The sequence below is a fragment of the Rana temporaria genome, chromosome 10 (genome assembly GCF_905171775.1).
Source record: "Rana temporaria chromosome 10, aRanTem1.1, whole genome shotgun sequence".
Lineage (NCBI taxonomy): Eukaryota > Metazoa > Chordata > Amphibia > Anura > Ranidae > Rana > Rana temporaria.
Window position 1 is genome coordinate 21,659,597 of NC_053498.1, and position 27,613 is coordinate 21,687,209.

Consider the following 27,613-nt stretch of genomic DNA (forward strand, 5'->3'; position numbering starts at 1 on the left):
AAATACAACGGTATATCGTATCTCTGAGTCCGGCCGTCGTATCTATGCGCCTGATTCATAGAATCAGGTTACGCATAGATCTCCCTAAGATCCGACAGGTGTAAGTGACTTACACCGTCGGATCTTAGGCTGCAATTCCAGGCCGGCCGCTAGGTGGCGCTTCCATATCTTTTACGCGTCTAATATGCAAATGAGCATTTACGCCGATTCAGAAACGAACGACCGCCCGGCGCTTTTTTTTTATGTCGTTTGCCTTTTTCCGGCGGAAAGTTACCCCTGCTATAGCAGGGGTAAGTGCGGCGTATCCTATGTTAAGTATGGCCGTCGTTCCCACGCCGAGTTTTGAATTTTTTATGTCGTTTGCGTAAGTCGTTTGCGAATACGGCCGGACGTAATTTACGCTAACGTCGAAACCAATGACGTCCTTGCGACGTCATTTGGAGCAATGAACGCTGGGAAAATTTGCGGACGGCGCATGCGCTATTCGATCGGCGCGGGGACGCGCCTGATTTAAATAGTACCCGCTCCCTAGCCACGGAATTTGAATTCCGCCGGGGGATTTACGATACGTCGCCGCAACTTTAGAGGCAAGTGCTTTCTGAATAAAGCACTTGCTTCAAAATAGCGGCGGCGTAACGTAAATCACATAGGTTACGCGGATCTAAAGGTCCGCTAACCTATCTGAATCTAGCCCACTGTATGCAGGGCTCATCCGGCCTCTGCTATCGACGATCAGTGGCTGGCGACGGAAATGCTTTGTCTGGCACCGGCTGATTGGCTCTGGCTGTGACAAATCACAGCAGAAGCAATGCGCTGCCCTCTACCCAGAAGTGTAAAATTACATATATATATATATATATATATATATATATATATATATATATATGTGATTCTGCACAGCGTGGTCACCCTGTAGCAGTATATCTGCTATGAGGTGATCAGCAAGTGCTTAAAGCTGTACCCCAGGCAAACAGCTAAGGCCCGGATTCTTGTACCAGATACGCCGTCTTAACTCTGAGTCCGAGCCGTCGTATCTTGGCGCCTGATTCAAAGAATCAGATACGCCAAAATTTCACTAAGATACGACCAGCGTAAGTCTCTTACGCCGTCGTATCTTAACTGCATATTTACGCTGGCCGCTAGGGGCGTGTACGCTGATTTACGCCTAGAAATATGTAAATCAGCTAGATACACCAATTCACGAACGTACGCCCGGCCCACACAGTACAGATACGCCGTTTACATAAGGCTTTTCCCGGCGTAAAGTTACCCCTGCTATATGAGGCGCAGATGAGGCGTACCAACGTTAAGTATGGACGTCGGAAAAACATGCGTCAAATTTTTCACGTTTTACGTCGTTTGCGTAAGTCGTTCGCAAATAGGGCTGTGCGTCATTTACGTTCACGTCAAAAGCATTGGCTTCTTGCGGGTTAATTTGGAGCATGCGCACTGGGATACTTTCACGGACGGCGCATGCGCCGTTCGTAAAAAGCGTAATTTACGTGGGGTCGCATAAAATTTATATAACACACGTCCACATCTTCCACATTTGAATTAGGCGGGCTTACGGCGGCCTATTTACGCTACGCCGCCGCAACTTTGGTTTGAGAATAAGGCATTTGCCTGTCAAAGTTGCGGAGGTGTAACGTAAATAGGATACGTTACGCCCGCACAAAGAAACGTGCTTCTACGTGAATCCGGACCTAAATACGCAAATGTAATACATATGTGGGGGGCTGTTTTTACATTTGAAGTGGTTGTAAACACTTACATATACCCAGTGAAGTGACAAGCTTTAGGCGGCACACAGTGATGAAACAAATCCTCCTACATAAGTTGTACCTGTTTATCTGAACAGGTACAAGAGCTGTTCAAAGTTCAGCTCCAGAAGGCAGGGGCAGAGGTCTAACATCACTCACTGCACAGTAGGGAGCTGAGTGTAATCTGAGACCTGAGTGGAGGGAATAGACACACCCACTCTACACAGTCTCATAGGGAAACATGTTCAGCTGAGGCTGTCAATCACTTGCAGTGTGCTGGAGGGAAGCAGGGCTGAAGAAGATTTAATAGATGGAAAGATAAAAAAATGACTGAAGGTCCACTTTAACCACTTCCCGACCGCCGCATGTAGATATACGTCGGCAGAATGGCACGTACAGGCACATTGGCCTACCTTTACCTCCTTGCCTAGACGTGGGTCGGGGGTCCGATCGGGACCCCCACGCTACATGCGGCGGTCGGATTCCCGCGGGGAACGATCTGGGACGACGGAGCGGCTATTCGTTATAGCCGCTCCGTCGCGATCGCTCCCCGGAGCTGAAGAACGGGAAGAGCCGTATGTAAACACTGCTTCCCCGTGCTTCACTGTGGCGGCGCATCGATCGAGTGATCCCTTTTATAGGGAGACTCGATCGATGACGTCAGACCTACAGCCACACCCCCCTACAGTTGTAAACACACACTAGGTGAACCCTAACTCCTACAGCGCCCCCTGTGGTTAACTCCCAAACTGCAACTGTCATTTTCACAATAAACAATGCAATTTAAATGCATTTTTTGCTGTGAAAATGACAATGGTCCCAAAAATGTGTCAAAATTGTCCGAAGTGTCCGCCATAATGTCGCAGTCACGAAAAAAATCACTGATCGCCGCCATTAGTAGTAAAAAAAATAAAAAATAATAAAACTATCCCCTAAAATTGTAAACGCTATAAATTTTGCGCAAACCAATCGATAAACGCTTATTGCGATTTTTTTTACCAAAAATAGGTAGAAGAATACGTATCGGCCTAAACTGAGGGAAAAAAAAATTCTATATATGTTTTTGGGGGATATTTATTATAGCAAAAAGTAAAAAATATTGTTTTTTTTTTCAAAATTGTCGCTCTATTTTTGTTTATAGCGCAAAAAATAAAAACCGCAGAGGTGATCAAATACCACCAAAAGAAAGCTCTATTTGTGGGGAAAAAAGGACGCCAATTTTGTTTGGGAGCCACGTCGCACGACCGCGCAATTGTCTGTTAAAGCGACGCAGTGCCGAATTGTAAAAACCCCTTGGGTCTTTTAGCAGCATATTGGTCCGGTCCTTTTTTTGTATCTTTTATGTCTGCCTGGAGTTTGGGTTTAATCCCAAGGTCAATGGTCACATCTAAGTTTTGATGATAAAAAAAACAAATTACTTGGTTTTAAGGTTGTTGCTTGGTAAGCAGGGATGTACGATTTGTACCCGGAGGAACTACTGTAAAATAATGGAAGAAGCGTCGCTGCGAAAGCGGCATCACAACAGCCGGTCATGTTGTCATATCGGGCGCTCCCAGCTGAAACAGAAACAAAATGTGACATTGTTTTAGACTCGTATCCTGGAAAATTCTATAATAAATAGTAAGGTTAATGTGGTTATGATGTTGGGATGATCAATATTATATTTTATTGGCCTAATATAAAATTCAAAGTGCAACAAGTAGCATTCATCTGTCAGAATATCAGATAGTCATCAGTTGTATATAACGGGAGGGACCAGGAGTATACAACATACAGAGTGCAGGGATCAGGAGTATACAACATACAGAATGCAGGTATTAGGAGTATACAACATACAGAATGCAGGGATTAGGAGTATGCAACGTACAGAGTGCAGGGATTAGGAGTATACAACATACAGAGTGCAGGGATTAGGAGTATACAACATACAGAGTGCAGGGATTAGGAGTATACAACATACAGAGTGCAGGGATTAGGAGTATACAACATACAGAATGCAGGGATTAGGAGTATACAACATACAGAGCGCAGGGATTAGGAGTATGCAACGTACAGAGTGCAGGAGTCAAGAGTATGTAACATACAGAGTGCAGGAGTCAAGAGTATGTAACATACAGAGGGCAGGAATCAGAAGTATGCAACGTACAGAGTTCAGGGATCAAGAGCATGTAGCGTACAGAGTGCAGGGATCAGGAGTATACAGTGTACAGAGTGCAGGGATCAGGAGTATACAGCGTACAGAGTGCAGGAGTCAGAATTAAGTAATGTACAGAGTATAGGGATCATGAGTATGTAACGTACAGAGATCAGGGATCAGGAGTATGTATTGTACAGAGTGCAATGATCAGGAGTATGCAATGTACAGCGTGCAGGAGTCACGAGTATGTAACATACAGAGTGCAGGGATCAGAAGTATGCAACGTACAGAGTGCAGGAGTCAGGAGTAAGTAACGTACAGAGTTCAGGGATCAGGAGCATGTAACGTGCAGAGATCAGGGATCAGGAGTATGTAATGTACAGAGATCAGGGATCAGGAGAATGTAATGTACAGAATGCAGGGGTCAGGAGTATGTAATGTACAGAGTGCAGAGATTAGGAGTATGTAATGTACAGAGTTCAGGGATCAGGAGCATGTAACATACAGAGATCAGGGATCAGGAGAATGTAATGTACAGAATGCAGGGGTCAGGAGTATGTAATGTACAGAGTGCAGAGATTAGGAGTATGTAATGTACAGAGTTCAGGGATCAGGAGCATGTAACATACAGAGTGCAGGGATCAGGAGTAAACAGCGTACAGAGTGCAGGAGTCAGAATTATGTAATGTACAGAGTATAGGGATCAGGAGTATGTAACGTACAGAGATCAGGAGAATGTAACATACATAGTGCAGGGGTCAGGAGTATAAAATATTACTTCTTCTGCTCCTGAAAGCAGCTGCTGCCTGTAGTAATCCTCCACCTGCATCCCATAGAGAACAAGAAGTCCCCTAGTCTGGGCAAAGGAAAGAAAGGCTGGCTCTGCCCCCCATTGGCGACCCTGCCTAGGGTGATAGTGCTGCCACGGGTGGCACCGATGTTCGGATGCTCATTTTTGCAGATACTGTTTATTTCAAAACATTCCCCGTACCCAGAGGATCTATTTTACTGCTGGCCCTACTATTGGTGATAGAGGAAATAAGTGAAATTCTGTTCAGCAAATGGACAGCTCTCTATACAAATCTGGAGTAGTAATGTAGTAATTATATAGTAATGGAGGGACTAATGACTCCTATGCCGCGTACACACGATCGGTCAAACCGATGAGAACGGTCTGATGGACCGTTTTCATCGGTCAAAACCGATCGTGTGTGGGCACCATCGGTTATTTATCCATAGGTTAAAAAAAAAGCGATCTTGTTTTAAATTGAACCGATGGATACCTAACCGATAGAAGAAAACCGATCGTTTGTAGGCACGTTCATCGGTTAAATATCAACGCATGCTCACAATCAAGTCGACGCATGCTTGGAAGCATTGAACTTTGTTTTTTTCAGCACGTCGTTGTGTTTTACGTCACCGCGTTCTGACACGATCGTTTTTTTAACCGATGGTGTGTAGGCGCGACGGACCATCAGTCAGCTTCATCGTTTAAACCTATCAAAACGGTCCATCAGACCGTTCTCATCGGATGGACCGATCGTGTTTACGCGGCATAAGTCAAAGCTGCTTTATTTGATTGCTGTGATCTTAGCCAATTATAGGACTATAAAAAGTTTTAGCAAGCAGGTGGAGCGCTCAGCTTCTCTATTTGCATGCTGTTAACAGAGCTAAATAGCTCTAGCTAGAATTTACACACACAAGTCAATGACTTACAGCAGTTAATGACCCCTTATCAGACCAATCAGCCAATGAGAGACAGCTGTGCCAGAAAAGGAGCTACTTCTGCTGTGCAGTCACTTAGCTGTCCATAGTTCTCTGAGAATCATTTGTTATATTTCAAAGGTGTATCTATTAAACAAAGATTGTGTACATATGGGACAAGAACAGATATAACTTTTCATAATGTATAAATGTAAAAAAAAAATGAATAATGGATAGGAGGAAGGAAGGATAGAAGGAAGGAAGAATGGATAGAAGGAAGGATCGAAGGAAGGAAGAATAGATAGAAGGAAGGATCGAAGGAAGGAAGAATAGATAGAATGAAGGAAGGATAGAAGGAAGGAAGAATGGAAGGATAGAAGGAAGGAAGAATAGATAGAAGGAAGGATCGAAGGAAGGAAGAATAGATAGAATGAAGGAAGGATAGAAGGAAGGAAGAATAGAAGGATAGATGGAAGGAAGAATGGATAGAAGGAAGGCAGAATGGAAGGATAGATGGAAGGAAGAATGGATGGAAGGAAGGGTAGAAGGAACTGGAAGGAGGAATGGATAGAAGGAAGGATAGAAGGAAGGAAGAATGGATAGAAGGAAGGATCGAAGGAAGGAAGGAAGAATATATAGAATGAAGGAAGGATAGAAGGAAGGAAGAATGGAAGGATAGACGGAAGGAAGAATGGATAGAATGAAGGAAGGAAGGATAGATGGAAGGAAGAATGGAAGGATAGAAAGAAGGAAGGATGGATAGAAGGAAGGAAGGGTAGAAGAAACTGGAAGGAGGAATGGATAGAAGGAAGGAAGGAAGGATAGATGGAAGGAAGAATGGAAGGATAGAAAGAAGGAAGGATGGATAGAAGGAAGGAAGGGTAGAAGAAACTGGAAGGAGGAATGGATAGAAGGAAGGATAGAAGGAAGGAAGAATGGATAAAATGAAGGAAGGATAGAAGGAAGGAAGAATGGAAGGATAGAAGGAAGGAAGAATAGATAGAAGGAAGGAAGGATAGAAGGAAGGAAGAATAGATAGAAGGAAGGAAGGATAGAAGGAAGGAAGAATGGATAGAAGGAAGGAAGGATAGAAGGAAGGAAGAATGGATAGAGGGAAGGAAGAATAGATAGAACGAAGAAAGGATAGAAGGAAGGAAGAATGAAAGGATAGAAGGAATGAAAGTGGATAGAAGGAAGGGAGGAAGGAAGGATAGAAGGAAGGAGGAATGGATAGAAGGAAGGATAGAAGGAAGGAAGGATAGAAGGAAGGAAGAATGAAAGGATAGAAGAAAGGAAAGTGGATAGAATGAAGGAAGGATAGAAGGAAGGGGGAATGGATACAAGGAAGGAAGAATGGATAGAAGGAAGGATAGAAGGAAGGAAGAAGGAATCATTTGTTATATATCAAAGGTGTATCTATTAAACAAAGATTGTGTACATATGGGACAAGAACAGATATAACTTTTCATAATGTATAAATGTAAAAAAATAAAATTAAATTAAAAGCGAATAAATATAAATAAAATAATATATAAATATTTTTATAAAAATATAAATAAAATTTACCCAAACATATTACAGTTTTCTTTCAGGGGCAGTAGAGGTAGACACGCATAGAGTATATACTTTCCTGGGTCATGTATCATTATACACTTACTTGTGACAACCTCATTTTCCACATACTGCATGCACTGGCCCTGACTGCCTGTACATTGTATGACGTAGTCCATGGGGCACGGTACGATTTCCGTTCTGCTGCAGGCAGGGCAGGAGTAAGCATTGGGTACAGTGTTGACTGCAGGCACTGCATAAGGAAGGAAGGATGGAAACATGGATAGAAGGAAGAAAGAATGGATAAAAGGAAGGAAGAATGGATAGAGGGGAGGACGAATGAAAGGATAGAAGGAAGGAAGAATGGATAGAAGGAAAGATGGAATGGAAGGATAGAATGAAGGAAGAATGGATAGAGGGAAGGAAGGATAGAAGGAAGGAAGAATGAATAGAAGGAAGAACGGATAGAAGGAAGAACGGATAGAAGGAAGGAAGAATGGATAGAAGTAAGGAATGATGGAAGGATAGAATGAAGGAAGAATGGATAAAAGGAAGGAAGCATGGATAGAAGGAAGGAAGGATACAAAGAGAGGGAAGAGGGATAGAAGGAAGGAATGATAGAAGAATGGAATAATGGATAGAAGGAAGGATAGAAGGGAGGAACGATAGAAGGAAAGAAGGAAGGAAATATGGATAGAAGGAAGGAAGAATGGAAGGATAGAAGGAAGGAAGAATAGAAAGAAGGAAGGAAGAATGTATAGAAGGAAGGAAGAATGGATAGAAGGATAGAAGAAAGGAAGAATGGAAGGATAGAAGGAAAGAAGAATGGAATGATAGACGGAAAGAAGAATGGATAGAAAAAAGGAAGGATAGAAGGAAGGAAGAATGTAAAGATAGAAGGAAAGAAGAATGGATATAAGGAGGGAAGAATGGATAGAAGGAAGGAAGAATGGATAGAAGGAAGGAAGGATAGAAGGAAGGAAGGAAGAATGGATAGAAGGAAGGAAGAATGGATAGAAAGAATGAAGGATAGAAGAAAGGAAGAATGGAAGGATAGAAGGAAAGAAGAATGGATAGAAAAAAGGAAGGATAGAAGGAAGGAATAATGTAAAGATAGAAGGAAAGAAGAATGGATAGAAGGAGGGAAGAATGGATAGAAGGAAGGAAGAATGGATAGAAGGAAGGAAGGATAGAAGGAAGGAAGAATGGAAGGATAGAAGGAAGGAAGAATAGAAAGAAGGACGGAAGAATGGATAGAAGGAAGGAAGAATGGATAGAAATAATGAAGGATAGAAGAAAGGAAGAATGGAAGGATAGAAGGAAAGAAGAATGGAATGATAGAAGGAAAGGAGAATGGATAGAAAAAAGGAAGGATAGAAGGAAGGAAGAATGTAAAGATAGAAGGAAAGAAGAATGGATAGAAGGAGGGAAGAATGGATAGAATGAAGGAAGGAAGGATAGAAGGAAGGAAGAATGGAAGGATAGAAGGATGGATGGATAGAAGGAAGGAAGAATGGATAGAAGGAAGGAAGGATAGAAGGAAGGAAGGATAGAAGGAAGGAATAATGGATAGAAGGAAGAATGGATAGCAATAATGAAGAATAGAAGGAAGAATGGAAGGATAGAAGGAAAGAAGAATGGAAGGATAGAAGGAAAGAAGAATGGATAGAAGGAAGGAAGGAAGGATAGAAGGAAGGAAGAATGGATAGAAGGTAGGAAGGATAGAAGGAAGTAAGAATGGATAGAAGTAAGGAAGAATTGATAGAAGGAAGGAAGAATGGATAGAAGGAAGGAAGGATAGAAGGAATGAAGAATGGAAGGATAGAAGGAAGGAAGAATGGAAGGATAGAAGGAAGGAAGGATAAAAGGAAGGAAGAATGGATAGAAGGAAGGAAGGAAGAATGGATAGAAGGAAGGAAGGATAGAAGGAAGGAAGAATGGATAGAAGGAAGGAAGGATAGAAGGAAGGAAGAATGGATAGAAGGAAGGAAGGGAGAAGAAAGGAATGGAAGGATCAAATAAAAAAATAGAAGTGTTAAACTATATAAAATGTGATGACAACACTGAAAAAGGTTTTCTTTGATCTACTTACAGACGGGTTTTGTAGGGGTACATGAGCTCGTAGTACAACAAGTAGTTGATGTCACCGTTTTAAATTGTAAGTCTGTCATGGTGCCCTTATAGTTACAATAAGAGGAGGAGGAGCACATTCTTTTGAACACGTACATTGGGGGGTATCCACTATCTACAAACAGAGAAAATGTATAGAGTCAAATATTATTCTCTCCCGCAATTTCGTTAGAATCTCTCCTGGACTTATCCAAGAAATTAAAAATGTAATCATAAAACTTACAAGTTATATTTGCTATGTAAAGCAGCCTTTCTTAACCTTTCATGTCTCGGGGAACCCTTGCTAAAATCAATTTAATGGGAAGAATGTCTCTTACATTGACAACCAATGGATAGAATGCCCCCCTCCCTCTTACAGTGGTAGTCTGCCACCCTTACATAAAGCTAAAAAGATCAATGGTGGAAAGCTGCTGCCCTTGCCAAGTATTTGTTATAGCACTGACTAGTAGACATGTGCATTCATTTTTGTCCAAATTTAGGGTATTTTCGTTATCGTTTTAAAGCGGATCTCCACTCTAAAGTGGAGTCCCGCTGATCGGCACCCTCCCCCCCTCCGGTGTCACATTTGACACCTTTCAGGGGGGAGGGGGGTGCAGATACCTGTCTACAGACAGGTATCTGCACCCACTTCCGGCCCTACGATACGGGCAAAGGACGGGTTTTTTTTCCCCTTCCCGTCCGTCCCCCGTTGTGTGCTGGGAACACTCGGCTCCCAGCACACAGCGGGAGCCAATCGGCGGGCGCAGCGCGACTCGCGCATGCGCCGTAGGGAACCGGGCAGTGAAGCCGGAGCGCTTCACTTCCTGGTTCCCTCACCGTGGATGGAGGGGGGAGCAGCAGGGTGACGAGCGATCGGCTCGTCATCTGCTGCGATCACCGCTGGACTCCAGGACAGGTAAGTGTCCTTATATTAAAAGTCAGCAGCTGCAGTATCTGTAGCTGCTGGCTTTTAATATATTTGTTTAGTGGCACATCCGCTTTAACAAATGAAAACGAACGCGCAGAATCCGAAACACGAAAGATCCGACATAAAAAAATGCTTTATTTTGGTTTTCGTCGCTACAACAGTTCAATATAGATATGGAGATTCGACATGACGCTGACAATAGCGATCTGTGTCTATCGAACCTGCGGTTGAATGTGCCTAACCTTAACTCTATTAGTCCAATATTATTCTACATAGAGAGGAAAGATTTGACATTATAGACAGTGTTGGGGGAGACCATTCGACATGAATGACGAAGATTCAAGTAAATATGAATGGACTGTTAGGACTTCTTTGCTACATGGTATTTTACTCCAGTCCCCTTGGTGAAACCACTGAGGAGCTCATCATGGGAAAACATTTCTGTTCAACGTATGCCTTCTTGTTGGGGTCCCTAATAAAGACCCGGGGGGGGGGGAGATCCACAGAGCAAGTACGCCTTGCTTTCAAATTTCCTGCGTCGTATCTTTAGTTTGAATCCTCAAACCAAGATACGACGGCATCTGGGTTCGATCCGACAGGCGTACGGCTTCGTACACCTTCGGATCGCAGATGCAATACTTCGGCGTCTGCTGGGTGGAGTTCGCGTCGTTTTCCGCGTCGGGTATGCAAATTAGCTTTTTCCGACCATCCACGAACGTACGCGTGGCCGTCGCATTCTCTTACGTCGGCTTTTTACGGCGTATAGTTAAAGCTGCTATTTTGCGGCGTATAGATAGACTTGCCATGTTAAAGTATGGCCGTCGTTCCCGCGTCGAAATTTGACTTTTTTTTGCGTAAGTCGTCTGTGAATAGGGATGGACGTAAGTCACGTCTAAGTTCAAAAAATGACGTCGTTGCGACGTCATTTAGCGCAATGCTCGGCGGGAAATTTAGGAACGACGCATGCGCATTTCATTCGGCGTGGGGACGCGCTTCATTTAAATGAAACCCGCCTCCAACCCGCCCAATTTCAAATCCGCCGACAGAAATACACTACGCCGCCATAACTTACGGCGCAAACTCGCTAAGGATTCGAAAATGCGCCAGGTAAGGTACGGCGGCGTAGTGTATCTCTGAATACGCTGCGCTGATCTACATGTATGTGGATCTGGCCCCTGATGTCTCCCAAATCTTTGAGGAGCTCATACCCACCACCACTAACTTTAAGGGTCCATATGATATCCCCAGCAAGGGCATGGAATTATTTAATTAATTATTTAATTAATATATCCATAAATATATGGTTTTATGTGGTCTCACCTGTGTATTGTTTGGTCAATTGAGATAAACATACTGAGGTGGATGGAGAGCATATATATGCAGTTCCTGTGCACGAGGTTGATGTATTAGTAGTACAGTAGACGCAGGATATGCTAAATGCTGAAAAAAAAAAATAGTATGAGTTATAGGCCATGGAAACAATTATTCTATCAACAGGATAATTAACACAAAACTCAGTATTTGACTTCATTAATGCATTCTGTATGTAAACCCTATTTTTTTTCCTCCCACAAATAGAGCTTTATTTTGGTGGTATTTGATCACCTCTGCGGTTTAAATTTTTTTGCGCTATAAACAAAAGAACAGCGTACATTTTTACTTTTTGCTATAATAAATATCCCCCATTTTTTTCCCCAAAAAATAATTTTGTCCTCAGTTTAGGCCTATGTGTATTCTTTTACATATTATTGGTAAAAAAAAAAATCGCAATAAGCGTTATTGATTGGTTTGTGCAAAAGTTATAGCGTATACAAAATAGGGGAAAGAATTATGGCATTTTTATTATATATTTTTTTACTAGTAATGGCGACGATCTGCAATTTTTATCGGGACTGCGACCTTATGGCGGACATATCGGACACCTTTGACACTTTTTTTTTTACCGCTGGCATTTATACATCGATCAGTGCTATAAAAATGCACTGATTACTGTGGAAATGTAAGGCCTCGTACACACGACAGAGTTTCTCGGCAGAATTCACCGAGAAACTCGGTCAAACCCGGATTCTGCCGAGAAACTCTGTCGTCTGTACACTTTTGGCCCGATGGAGCCGCCGAGGAACTCGTAGAGAAAATAGAGAACATGTTCTCTATTTTCTCGTTCTATGGGAGAAGGCGGCCCGCCGAGCTCCTCGGCGGCTTTATCCCTGAACTCGACGAGGAACTCGACGAGGAACTCGACGTGTTTGGCACGTCGAGTTCCTCGGCCGTGTGTACGGGGCCTCACTGGTAGGGAAGGGGTTAACACTAGGGGGCAATCAATGGGTTAATTGTGTTCCCTATACATGTTCTAACTGAAGGGGGGTGGAACTTACTAGGGGAAATGACAGATCGCTGTTCATACATATCATTCATTCATACGTAATTTCTCTCCTAAGAGAACCGGGAGCTCCTGGTTCCGGCTCTGTCACGAGCGATCGTGGGTGCCTGGCGGTCAAAACACCCGTCGGGTACTCGCATCGGCTCCGGGGGTGAGCAGTAGGCACGTGCGTGTACCCTTCGGCGGCGGACGTCTCTAGTAGGGTAACCACATTTCCAAACTACCATTCAGGGACACCCTCCCTTCCCAAAAATCAGATTGTGCTGTAATGAATCACAGCACAGTGATTGGACACAGGAGGCAGGATTTATGATTTCTCCAATCACAAGCAGGAGGCGGGGATTGTGCTCCTCCAGGCATTCCCGGCCAGGACAAGTACTGTCAGTGAGTAAAGTGGTGATGTGGCGCCCTTTTTTGGGGGCATCAGATTGGCCCTGGGGGTGGCTGTGTCAGTTTCATTCTGGGACACTGTATTGTCCTGGAATGAATGCGCCCGGGACAGACCTGCAAAATGCAGGACTGTCCCGGGAAATCCGGGACACATGGTCACCCTAGTCCCTAGTGGCCACAGGGCGAAGCGACGTAACATAACGTTTCTCCCAGCCGAGCAATGTTACCGTAGTAAAACTGATCGGCATGTGGTAAAACCATGACCGAGTCACTTTTAGGCTGGGTTTACACTATTTGCGAAGCAGCTATCCCATACGGAAGAAAAATATATTTCCAATATATTTATTAAAAAAAATTATATATTTTTAATATATTTACAATATATTGGCCTACGCTAATATATTTTTACATCTATTCCAAAAATGTAAATTAAAATATATTTTCCAAAGGCATATATTTGAAAATATATTGTTTTAAATATATTTTCCAGATATTTTTGAAAATCTAAAAAAAATGCATTTAACCATATCTTTTTAAATATACTTGTAAATGCATTCCAAAAATATAATTTAAAGGTATTTCCAAACACATATATTGGAAAATATATTTTTTAAATATATTCCTCAGATTTTTTTTTAACACATAAAAAAAGTAATTCCAACATATATTTTTACATACATTTGTAAATGCATTCCAAAAATATAATTTAAATATATTTCCCAAAGGCATATATTTGAAAATATATGTTTGTAAATATATTTTCTAGATATTTTTGAACATATAAAAAATGCATTTAAACATATATTTTTAAATATACTTGTAAATGCATTCCAAAAATATAATTTAAATGTATTTTCCTAACACATATATTGGAAAATATATTTTTTAAATATATTCTTGAGACTTTAACATATACAAAAGTAATTTCAACATATATTTCTACATATATTTGTAAATGCATTCCAAAAATATAATTTAAATGTATTTTCCAAAGATATCTATCAGAAAATATATTTTTAAAATATATTTTTTTCTGATATTTTTGTAATATTGACTTGGAAAATAAATATATAACTTTGATAACATTCTGAACACATTTATAAGAGACCCACTCCCATTTTAATTTGGTTTGTTTTACTGTTTAAAAAAAAAAAAAGATTCAAATATAATATTTTTTTTTTTTATAAGCTTTCAAGCACATAATCCATTTAATACAAAGCAGATAAACCTCTCGCATCCATTTTCTATTCCCAAATAATTTTCGTACAAGTCATTCTGAATTGAGAACGCTTGTCGGCGGACCAGCAAAACATCTTAAAATAGAGCAAGTCCAGTTACCTTGATTTATTGATTGACCTGAATGAATGAGAACCTTCAGACATCCACATCCACAGTCCAAGGATCTTGTCTGCTTACAGAGTACCGAGATAAACTCTGGATATAAATCTTCAATGTTCTGTTTAATCCATGAATCAGAAGTTGCACTATTATTACCAAACTCACTCATCAGTGGGCCAGATTCAGCAAAGAATTACGCCGGCGTATCCATAGATACGCCACGTAAATTCAAAGCTGCGCCGGCGTATCTACTATCTGTATTCAGAAAGCAAGATACGCCGACATTAGCCTAAGATCTGACTGGCGTAATTCTCTTACGCCGTCGTATCTTAGGGTGCATTCTCACGCTGGCCGCTAGGTGGCACTTCCGTGGTTTTCGGCGTAGAGTATGCAAATTACCTAGTTACGCCGATTCACAAACGTACGTGCGCCCGGCGGTAGTTTTTTACATCGTTTGCGTAAGACTTTTTCGGCGTAACGTTGCTCCTGCTTCTATGAGGCGCACGCAATGTTAAGTATGGACGTCGTTCCCGCTTCGATTTTTTTATTTTTTAAGTCTTTCGCGAATAGGGCTGGACGTAATTTACGTTCATGTCGAAACCAATACGTCGTTGCGGCGTACTTGGGAACAATGCACACTGGGATATGTACACGGACGGCGTCAATCACGTCAGGTCATCACACATTAACAAAAAACACGCCCCCCCTTCCACATTTGAATTACGCAGGCTTACGCCGGCCCCAACTCAACGCTCAACGCGATTGGCACTGCGCTGACAAGCCATTCACCTCTGCAGCTAGGGGTTCGGATCCCGGTCTCGGCTACATGTGAATTGAGTTTGGTGGTCTCAGCCCGGCTCCCGGTGGGTGTGCTATGCGAGGTAAGCCTGCGCTTAGTACACCCACCCCCCTCCCACAAAAACCACCACACTTACACGCACTCGAAATTGGGTTAACATGCACGCACTTTGACCACGTGGTCTCTAAAAAGAGAGGCGAAGGACTAACGGGGCTGGTTGAGCGGGCTAGATCCTCTCACTCCCTTATAGGGAGTCACTCTGCCCGGTTGGGCTTCAAAGCGGAGCAGGTAGGGCGGGCTGTGTGGGAGGACCCCCTCACACACCAGCCATTGCCACCCGGGGCATGGAGAAAGGTGGCAGATTGCCTCTGGGGGAGGCCTGCCTACTCCCAACTCCTGCAGTCCGGCTCCTCTCTCGAGTACACGCACAAAATACACTTAAAAAAAAAGCAAAAAAAAAAAGAAAGCTAAAATTTTTATTTTTTTGGGGGATTCTGACAGATGGGCCGCCAGCCGCTGTCAAAGCACCTGACCAAGACTGACTGACAGCTGGTGAATGGAAAACCGGAATAAGCACTTGGAAGAAGAAAACCGACAACTGAGACAACTTGCCTTTGGTAAGCGGACAACTTAATTACGGTGGTGGGCACCTGACTAAAACCTATAATTGCCGTACTACCGCGCTGCAATCACGTGCCTTTCACTGCAATTATTGGTGTTAACATTTTGCCTCCTCACCACCTTGCAGAATTTCTCAGAGGCGCATTGGAGCATTGCATACCGCATTATGAATGAGCCCTTAGTTGCATTTGGCAATAGCACTTTTAGCCCTGGTTCACACTGGGTACGATTTGGAACGATTTGAGATGCGATTTGACATGTCAAATCGCATCTCAAATCGGCGGCAATTGTCGGCAATGGCACTGTCCTAATCAGTGCGACGCCGCATCTGCGATTTCAAAAAGTAGTTCCTGTACTACTTTTTGCGATTTCGGGCCGCGATTTACATTAAATTGCGGCCGAAATCGCGGCAAAATCCCAGCCGCAAAATCACGGTAAAATCGCGCATTTTACCGCGATTTTGAATTCGCAGCAGTGTGAACCTAGGCTTAAGGCTCATTCACATGGGAATTTGGGGGTGGTAAAACCTACACTCTTTAGCTGCTAAGTGGGAGGGGGTCAGGGTGCCATGGGAGGTGGATGCTTGAGAGTTACTATTAGCTCTCAAGCAACTAGAAACAACAGTACCAATGGGGATCGTTGGGTAACTGGGAGTTTACTGTAATACATTCATTATAGTATCCAGTGCCGGCCCAAAACATTGTGCTGCCTGGTACCAAGAATGAAATGCTGCCCCCCCCCCCCCCAAAAAAAAAATTACGTTCACCAAAATGCCCCCACATCCATTATTTTATATCATGATAACTAAAGTGGACCTATCATGGCTCTATACATGTATATAGGAGTATAAAAAGGACCTGTTATGGCTCTATTCATGCAATTAACCCCACAGTGGAGTGGAACGGGAGGAGCGGTTGGGCGGCAATTAGCCCCACAGTGGAGTGGAGAGTGGAGCTGGTGGAATGGGATGGCGTGCGGGCAGGAAATTTGCTGCCCCCCTGAAAGTGCTGCCTGGTACAATGGTACCATCGGGTCCCATGGTAGGGCCGGCCCTGATAGTATCGGTGAGTGCACTGAGGTAACTACATACTATATGCACAAGTAGGATTTTCTGTTTTGTGGAACATCCTTACTTTTACCTTGGGAGAAACCCTCCTGGAATATTTTTGATCTAGTGGGGGGGTCAGCAGCAGACTGGAGGAAACCCTCTAATCATGTAAAAGTACATTTTTCCACAAGTCATCAATTTCTAACAAATGAAATGAATGGATATAGTGAGAAAATAGGCCATTATGTTACTTAAAAAGTTTTTATGCATTTCCATAGTGTTGCCTGGCATAATGGATATTTTGAAAACAACAAGAGCGCAGCTAATAGTACTGAAGGATGATGGTGGAAGTTCATCCTGTGTGGGTGTATCGTGTGCATCACCTTCTGTCCCGTCTGAAGAGTTGAGCTCATCTCCTTGTCAAGTGTCGTACTCAAGGCCTAAACAGGTAGGTTTTCTTTTGGTATCGAAACATTAAAACGTCTTTTTTTTTTTTTAAATATCAAACATGTCCTACTCCTATTTACCTGCTCTGTGTAAGGGTTAGCACAGAGCAGCTCAGATCCTTCTCTTCTCAGGCCCCATGCCGGTGCTCCTGAACCAGAGCTCTGTGTGTCCAATCACACACCGAGCCTTGCCTTGACCCCATCTCTAAATTAGCTCACTGGCTGTGATTGACAGCACCGTGAGCCAATAGCTCCCACCACTACAGAAAGCCAATCAGCAGTGCAAGTCCCTGGAGAGACAAGGCTCTCGTGGACATCGCTGGATCGAGAGGGGGCTCATGTAAGTATAGGGGGGCTGCTGCACACAGAAGTTTTTTTTACATTCATGCATAGAAAACATGAAGGTAAAAAACCTTGTACCTTTACAACCACTTCAATAAAAAGTAACCTTTAAGGCGGTGCCTCCAAGCGGCTGACAGATGGAGAGAAGCCGGTACAGTTAGACCCTATGAAAACATCAGCTTTGACATGTAGACTGTAAGCCAATTTGACTGTTGTGTCAAAATGAGATATCTTGCTCAGTCTGGTAGTAGTCTGAACTAATAAGGCAAGTTGTAGGCAAGATGTTCATTTTTATACAGATTTTTTAAAAGTCTACAATATTTTGATATTTTTATACATGCTTAATTTTGTTAGTTTTATTTACTCAGCTGCATCTATTAGACCCCTTTCACACTGAGCCAGTATTCAGGCGTTTTAGCGCTAGAAATAGCCTCTAAAAAGCTCATGAAACTGCATCCCTTTCAGTGCAATGAGTACTTTCACACTGGGGCGATGCGCTTGCGGAACATTAGATAGAGTCCTGCAAGCAGCATCTGGGGCGGGTTGGAAGCGCTATAAATAGCGCTCCTAAAACGCACCTGCCTATTGAAATTAGAGGGCAGCACTTCCAAAGCACTTTAAAAGCGCATTAAAAACTGGACTTTTTCCCTTTAAAAAAAAACACCTAAAAAGTGCTACAAAAACACTGCAAAAACCGTCGGAGCTTTAGCAGCGCTGCAGTGTGAAAAGGGTCTTATATGGCTTTTGATTCACAGGGAAAATCTAATAAGTCTAATATTTTCCATTTACTTTTTAAAGCTGCCAGTTTGGCAAAGTTTCCTGGGACTTCAAAAGGTGTGATCAGTGACGCTGTTACGAGAAAAATTTCCGGCGTTGAAATATCACCTGAAGGGAAACATCAGGAACCTCATCAGAATACCACAAAGAAACTTTTATGTCATTAATGTCATTTACCACAGTTAACACCACTTTCTATTCTCTGTGTTGTAGTTTTTGTATATTTACATGATAATAAAGATGTGTGTATTGTACTGTGTTATTGTTTTTATTTCCAAACATTTGCTGGTTTTATAGGCCTACAATATATAAAATACAATATATAAATGCACAGCATTTCAAAATGTATTTTTTTTTTATTTTGCATTCAGTACATTTACATTTATATTTAAAATATATTTAAAAAAAAAACATTCTTAATATATTTTCCCAAATATATTGCCATATATTTGAAATGCGACAATTTTGGCCATATTCAATATATTTAAAAAATATATTTCAATATATTCGTCCATATATTATTGGATATATTGGGAAATGCATTGTGAAATATGTTGCAAATATATTCATAAATATATGTTAAATGTACTTCTAAATGCATTTAGCAATATATTTTTGCAGCCATAAATATATTTCAAAGTGCATTTTGGAATGCATTGTGAATGTATTCAGAAATATATGTTAAATGTACTTCTGAATGCATTTAGCAATATATTTCCGAATACAGTATATGCACAATGCATTCCAAAATGCACTTTGTAATATATTTATGGCTGCATACATATATTGCTAAATGCTAAATGCATTCAGAAGTTTAACATATATTTATGAATATATTTGCAACATATTTCACAATGCATTTCCCAATATATTCAATAATATTCACAAATTTGAAATATATTGAATCTGGCCAAAATTGTAGCATTTCAAATATATGGCAATATATTTGGGAAAAATATATTAAGAATGTTTTTTTTTTAAATATATTTAAAATATATTTTTCTTCCACATGGGTAGACGCAGGGGATCTGGTGCATCCCTGTTCACCATTTCAGGGGGGAATCAGATCCTGATCGTTGCCTGAATTCAGACCTGAAATGGAGCCAAAGACGCACGGGACCCTTCTGCTGTGAGTTCTGTGGCCCCCATGGAGATGTGTGAACCACCTCCATTGAGAGCCGGTCACACTCTCCTGTCATGCGATTTGGATGCGGGGAAACCCTCATTTAATTCACATTGGTGTGAACCCAGCCAACATGTCATGGCTCAATATAATAAATATTTTGTCTACTTAAAGGGGTGGTTCACCCTAAAAACTACTTTTTCTTATTCCACTGCCCCCCCACATTACAATCCGATTAAGGCTCTTATTATTTTTTTCATGCTGTACATACCTTAGTACAGCGTATTCACCCGAGCTCCCCCCGTCACGTAAGCCGCGTCACGGTTGGCGAAAGGAGCCGAACGGCGAGTCGGCGCTATACTGCGCATGCGCATCGCCGTTCGGCTCCTTTCGCCAATCGTGACGCGGCTTACGCGACGGGGGGGAGCTCGTTTTTGGGCAAAACGTCAATCACACACATGTGAGGAACGCCCACTCCCGCGGGACTCGCAACCCGGATGCACGGGTGAATATGCTGTACTAAGGTATGTACAGCATGAAAAAAATAATAAGAGCCTTAATCGGATTGTAATGTGGGGGGGGGGCAGTGGAATAAGAAAAAGTAGTTTTTAGGGTGAACCACCGCTTTAATTTCTTCTGAAAGCAATTTTTAAAAATAATTTAAAAAAACAAGATATGGCCAATTTAGTTGCAATCAGAATGAGACAGGGCAGATAGTAGGGCTAATATGACTAATGTCTTTTTCGGGTTGTTTGTAATTATATATTGTATATGGTTTATATTCATGATAAAGACTGCTACAACTTCTTCTTCTTCTACTACTACTGTATATTAGTATTATTATAATTATAAGTATTATTATTATTATTACCGTACCTGTTATTAAAGGAAACCTATTTTTAGGAAAAAAAATGCAATGGCTACTACTACTGACCTTCTTGTAAAAATAGTAGTTACGTAACTGTTTCTGGATTCTTTATTATTACTGACTGGAAAATCAGTTATAGTGTGTTTGGTACTTTTGAGGTCAAATTCTTGACCCCTCCCCTTATATTATGGATTCCTTTTTACACAGCATATCAAAAAAAAAAATATATACAGTATGGGGCAGATCCACAAAGAGAGTACGCCGGCGTATCTACTGATACGCCGGCGTACTTTCAAATTTCCCGCGTCAAAACTTTGTTTTGAATCCTCAAAACAAGATACGACGGCGTCTAGGTTAGATACGACAGGCGTACGGCTTCGTACGCCTTCGGATCTAAGATGCAATTTTTCGGCATCCGCTGCGTGGCGTTCACGTTGTTTTCCACGTCGAGTATGCAAATTAGCTATTTCCGACGATCCGCGAACGTACGAGCGGCCGTCGCATTCTTTTACGTCGTCTCTAGTCGGCTTTTTCCGGCGTATAGTTAAAGCTGCTGTTTTGTGGCGTATAGTTAGACCTGCCATGTTAAGTATGGCCTTTCGTTCCCGCGTTTATTTAAAAAAAAAAATTTTGTTTGCGTAAGTCGTCCGTGAATCGGGATGGACGTAATTCACGTCTATGTTAAAAACAATTACGTCCTTGCGACGTCATTTAGCGAAATGCACGGTGGGAAATTTAGGGACGGCGCATGCGCAGTTCATTCGGCGCGGGGACACGCTTCATTTAAATGAAACACGCCCCCTAATCGCCGATTTGAATTACGCGCCGTTACGCCGCCAGAGATAGACTACGCCGCCGTAACTTACGGCGCAAAATCTTTATGGATTAGAACCAAGGACAAGTAAGTTACGGCGGCGTAGCGTATCTCTGATACGCTGCGCGGGTGCAGATCTCTGCGGATCTGCCCCTATATATATATATATATATATATATATATATATATATATTGCCAAAAGTATTGTGACCCCTGACTTTAGACACACATGAACTTGAAAGGTCTTAGTAGGGTTCAATATTGAGTTGGCCCACCCTTAGCAACTACAACAGCTTCAACTCTTCTGGGAAGGCTGTCCACAAGGTTTTGTGTCTATGGGAATGTTTGACCATTCTTCCAGAAGCGTATTTGTGAGATCAGGCACTGATGTGGACAAGAAGGCCTGGTCTTGGTCTTGGTTTGCTGATGCCTTAAGAGTTCCCTTCAGTGAAACTAAGAAGCCAAACCCAACCCTTGAAAAACAACCCTGCACCATAATCCCCCCTCCACTAAATTATTTAGACCAGTGTACAAAGTACATAAAGACATGGATGAGTGAGTTTGGGGTGGAGGAACTTGACTGGCCTGCACAGAGTCTTGACCTCAACCCGATAGAATGCTTTTGGGATGAATTAGAGGGGAAACTGCAAGCTAGGCTTCCTCATCCAACATCAGTGCCTGACCTCACAAATAAGCTTCTGGAAGAGAGAATAGTCAAACATTCCCATAGACACACTCCTAAACCTTGTGGACAGCCTTCTCAGAAGAGTTGAAGCTGTTATAGCTGCAAAGGGTGGGCCAACTCAATATTGAACTCTACGGACTAAGACTGGGGTGCCATTAAAGATCTTATGCGTTTAAAGGCAAGTGTCCCAATACTTTACTTTTTAGATATTTCTGAGAAGGTGTCATGGCTGAGTGCAAGACTTTTTCAACCAGTTCTCTGGGGTCTACCCAAAATACAAAGGCTGGGAACTCTGGAGCATCGTACACATGGACTTTTTACCGCTGGGAAACCGGAGGGGAAAACCCAGAACCTGCTCGGTTACTTTTTCCCCCTACACACAACCGGGTTACCCGACAGGAATACTGCAATGAGAGCTTTGATTGGGAAACCCATCCGTGTATATGCTCCCCCGCAGTCTTTTCCCACCCATAGGAAAACTGCCGGCTTAAAAACCGCCGGGAATCCCGGCGGGAAAATAAAGAGCTGGTTCTCTTTTTTTCCCAAGCAGTTTTCCTGTCGGGAAAACTGCGATGGTGCATACAAACGACCGGGATTCCCGGCCAAAATCTCTTTCGATGGGAAACCCGTACGTGTGTACGAAGCTTGGGAGTCTAGTTCTGGGAGTCTAGTTTTGGGAGTCTAGTTTTGGGAGTCTAGTTCTGGGAGTCTAGTTTTGGGAGTCTAGTTCTGGGAGTCTAGTTCTGGGAGTCTAGTTTTGGGAGTCTAGTTTTGGGAGTCTAGTTCTGGGAGTCTAGTTTTGGGAGTCTAGTTTTGGGAGTCTAGTTTTCATTAACATACAATGGACAATCCCAGCTACTAAACCTTTAAGCCTTTGTTAGGACAGACAGGGGCAGATCCTCAAAGAAATTACGCGGCGTATCTCTTGATACGCTGTGTAATTTCAAATTTTGCGCGTCGTATCTTTGTTTTGGTTTCCACAAAACAAGGTACAACGGCATCTGTGTTAGATCCGACAGGCGTACTCTCTCTTCGTACGCCATCGGATCTTAGATGCAATTTTTCGGCGTCCGCTAGGTGGCGTTCCCGAAGTAATCCACGTCGAGTATGCAAATTAGCTATTTCCGACGATCCACGAACGTACGACCGGCTGTCGCATTTTTTTACGTAGTTTCCGTTCGGCTTTTTCCGGCGTATAGTTAAAGCTGCTATATGGTGGCATACTTAATGTTAAGTATGGCCGTTGTTCCCGCGTCTAATTTTGAAAATTTTACGTTGTTTGTGAATGGGGCTGGATGCCATTTACGTTCACGTTGAAAACAATGACGTCCTTGCGACGTCATTTGGAGCAATGCACCCTGGGAGTTTTTACGGATGGCGCATGCGCAGTTCGTTTGGCGCGGGGACGCGCTTTATTTAAATGAAACACGCCCCCCTACCTGCCCAATTTGAATTCCGCCGCGAGAGATACACTACGCCGCCGTAACTTACGGCGCAAATTCATTGAGGATTCAAACCAAAACCAAGTAAGTTACAGCGGCGTAGCGTATCTTACATCTGCGCCGGGCGCAGCGAATGTATGTGGATCTGCCCCACAGTGTTCAAATTTAATACAGTTGATGCTTGTATAGTATACACAGTCAATTATGCCAAACACAGCTCCCCAGACCCTCATAAACAAAAAGAACTAGGCAGGATTTTTCCTTGCTAGAAGTTCCAGAAAAGAGCATCTAAAGAAGATGACCAATTTTTTTATATTTAAAAATTTTAATTTTTTAAGTTATGTTATGTGAATGGGGGCATGCAACAAATACAAAGTAGGTAATATCCCAATCAGGCTGCAAAAGTAGAAATACACTTATGCCCTGTACACACGATCGGAATTTCCATTGGGATAAAATCCGATGGAATTTTCCATCGGAATTCCGTTCAAGCTGTCTTGCATACACACTATCAGACAAATTCCGACCGTCCAAAACGCGGTGACATAAAACACAACGACGAGCCGAGAAAAATGAAGTTCAATGCTTCCGATCATGCGTCGACTTGATTCTGAGCATGCATGTTTTTTTTTCCGTCGGAGTTCCACACAGACGATCGGAATTTCCGATAGGAAAAAAAATAAAACCTGTTCTATTTCTAAACTCCGACGAAAAAAAGTCCGCTGGGGCCCACACACGGTCGAAATATCAGATGAAAAAATTCCATCTGACTTTTTTCATTGGAAAAAGCGATCGTGTGTGCGCGGCATAAGTGTCTTAGAAAGTATTAAAGCTATTGGTCTGCCATGACAGCCAGACAACTAGAACTAGAGAGCAACAATGGAAAACTCTGAGGGGCAGATCCACAGTGAGAGTACGCCGGCGTATCTACTGATACGCCGGTGTACTTTCAAATTTCCCGCGTCGTATCTTTAGTTTGAATCCTCAAACCAAGATACGACGGCATCTGGGTTTGATCCGACAGGCGTACGGCTTTGTACGCCTTCGGATCTAAGATGCAATACTTCGGCGTCCGCTGGGTGGAGTTTGCGTCGTTTTCCGCCTCGGGTATGCTAATTAGCTATTTCCGACGATCCACGAACGTACGCGCGGCCGTCGCATTCTCTTACGTCGTCTCTAGTCGGCTTTTTCCTGGGTATAGTTAAAGCTGCTATTTTGCGGCGTATCGTTAGACTTGCCATGTTAAGTATGGCCGTCGTTCCCGCGTCAAAATTTGTTTTTTTTTTCTTGCGTAAGTCGTCCATGAATAGGGATGGACGTAATTCACGTCTAAGTTAAAAAAATGACGTCGTTGCAACGTCATTTAGCGCAATGCACAGCGGAAATGTAGAAACGGAGCATGCGCAGTTCATTCGGCGCGGGGAGGCGCTTCATTTAAATGAATCACGCCCCCTAACCGCCGATTTGAATTACGCGCCGAGAGATACACTACGCCGCCGTAACTTACGGCGCAAATTCTTTGTGGATTCAAAGAATTAAAAAGTAAGTTACAGCGGCGTAGCGTATCTCTGATACGCTGCGCCTATCTAAATGTATGTGAATCTGGCCCTGAATTGTTTCTGTGCAAGATTAATTTAATATTATTTAATATATTATATTATGATATTAATATTTAATATTTATTAATATTAATATAATATTAATATATTAATATATAATTAATATATTAATATTATCATTATTAATTAATATTTAATATATTATTTATTATTAATATAATATTATTATTATTATTATTATTATTATTATTATTATTATTATATTATTAATAAAAATAATGATGAAATAATTAATTTATGAAATAATAATAATAAATAATAATAAAAAAAAAAAAAACACACTCCTAAACATGTACAACCAAAAACACAATTGATAAATACATATAAAATAAATACAAACTATCATAATTAATTTCCATTTAAACCCTAAAAGGTAAATCTAAAATATAACCAAAAACTATGACATTGATATAACTTTTGATGCTAAATAATTGAAATTACTTACTTGGAAAGATTATATATATTTTTTTTATGTATTAAAAAATAATAAATAAATAAATGCATAAATAAAAGAATACAAATGGGATAAAATAAAAAATAAATAAATATCAATGTCTACTATAATGGATTGTCTATAGCAGATCATAAAGCTGCTAGTGACTGTCATGGATTGCCATAATTGTAGATTGTGAATAATTTGTGGAGACGTATTTTTGGCTGAGGCTTGTAATATAGGATCTGATGTGGTTGGCTCATACCTGTTGCCGAGTCATTATCCTTGAAAGAATATTGAACCTTTTGTTAGCATAATAGAATATTGCAATTCCACATTTCTTGTCTTTCCTCTCTTACCTGTGTCCAGCAAGCCACAAAGGCAGAAAAGAACTGTGAATGGGATTATCATGATGCTGGCATGTCCACACACCACTAATGTCTGCTGGTCTCTAGGTTATGGCCATCATTTATAGGTACGGCTTGTCATAGAAACACAGAGGTGGTGACACCACAACGGATGAATAGGATTAGGTGTTGCATTTAATGGGCAGATATAACAATGCATAGTGTGATCCAAGTCAAAAGGATACATTTAATACAGAATAAATTCATAGGGCCAGATTTACAGAGCAAGTACGCCGGCGTATCTACTGATACTCCGGCGTACTTTCAAATTTGCCGCGTCGTATCTTTAGTTTGAATCCTCAAACCAAGATACGACGGCTTCTGGCTTCGATCCGACAGGCGTACGGCTTCGTACGCCTTCGGATCGTAGGTGCAATACTTTGGCGCCCGCTGGGTGGAGTTCGCGTCGTTTTACGCGGCGGGTATGCTAATTAGCTTTTTCCGTCGATCCACGAAGGTACGCGCGGCCGTCGCATTCTCTTACGTCGTCGCTAGTCGGCTTTTCCGGCGTATAGTTAAAGCTGCTATTTCGTGGCGTATAGATAGACTTGCCATGTTAGGCCCCGTACACACGACCGCAGACCAGTTTCAGCAGACATGTTCGGTCGTGTGTACGGCCGACCAGACAGGTTTCCAGCGGACATTTGTCCAACCGACCGTTTTCCAGCGGACAAATGTTTCTTAGCATGCTAAGAAACATGTCCGCTGGAAGCCTGTCCGTCGGACATGTTCGGTCGTCTGTACAGACTCACCGTACATGTCCGATCGGCCGCCATCCCTCGCATGCGTCGAAGTGATTCGACGCATGCGTGGAAGCATTGACCTTCCAGGGTCGCGCACGTTACCGCGTCATCGTCGCGGCGACGGCGCGGCCACGTCACCACGCGGATTTCGGTTTGATGGTGTGTACAACCATCAGACCGAAATCTCCGAGCGGACATGTCTGCTGAAAACGGTCCGGCGGACCGTTTTCAGCGGACAGTCCGCTTGTCTGTACGGGGCCTCAAAGTATGGCCGTCGTTCCCGCGTCGAATTTAGATATTTTTTTTTTGCGTAAGTCATCCGTGAATAGGAAAGGACGTAACTCACGTCTACGTTCAAAAAATGACGTCGGTGCGACGTCATTTCGCGCAAAGCACGGTGGGAAATTTTGAAACGGAGCATGCGCATTTCAATCGGCGCGGGGACGCGCTTCATTTAAATGAATCACGCCCCCTACCCGCCCAATTTGAAATACGCGCCGAGAAATGCACTACGCCGCCGTAACTTACGGCGCAAAATCTTCCTGGATTCGAAATTCCGCCAGGTAAGATACGGCGGCGTAGCGTATCTCTGATACGCTGCGCCAGGGCAATTCTTTGTGAATCTGGCCCAAAGTTCTTACATAATATCTTATTTATTTATTTAGTTTTACCCTTTTTAGACTAATATGAAAATATAATTAGCTTAGTATAATTATTATTCTTTTTTTTCTTTTTTTTTTATAGACTTTATTTTCACATTATGGCAGAGTGCTCCACCATTCCTCTCTGTCAGCGCACTCTATGGGTCAGCTCAGCTCAATCACTGTGCTGTAATGTGAATCAAAGGTTTATATAAAAGGAACACAACCATTTGTATTTTTTATTTATTTTTATGAAATAAAAATGTTATATAACTATTTAATAATGTGGTTTGAGCATCCTCATCCTGATGCCGGGTTCCCCACAATACCTCACCTTTTTGAGTATGGCTTTGGCACATATCAGACACTTCCAAGGTCACCTCCCGGCATCCTCTACAGTGCCAGTGTGGGCTTTACCATTTTTACCAGCTATGACTAAGCACTAGTTTCAGTGCGAAACGCGTCAGCGCTCAGGTTTTTTTTTTTGCTGTGACTTGTAGTGCTGTCC

The 27,613-nt window shown here is 42.2% G+C and overlaps 1 protein-coding gene across 1 annotated transcript in view; it reads right to left on the reverse strand.

The window, feature by feature from the left end:
- Window positions 1–25,764, reverse strand: part of LOC120915807 (mucin-5AC-like) — a 39,903-nt gene extending 14,139 nt beyond the window's left edge. The window contains exons 1-5 of the mRNA XM_040326606.1: window positions 25,674–25,764; window positions 11,510–11,629; window positions 9,245–9,397; window positions 7,259–7,405; window positions 3,179–3,316 (exon numbers count right to left, since the gene is read on the reverse strand). Of these exons, the coding sequence (XP_040182540.1) occupies window positions 3,179–3,316; window positions 7,259–7,405; window positions 9,245–9,397; window positions 11,510–11,629; window positions 25,674–25,725 (610 nt within the window). The 5' untranslated portion in view covers window positions 25,726–25,764. The remainder of the gene's footprint in view (window positions 1–3,178; window positions 3,317–7,258; window positions 7,406–9,244; window positions 9,398–11,509; window positions 11,630–25,673) is intronic.
- Between the last annotated feature and the right edge of the window lie 1,849 nt (window positions 25,765–27,613).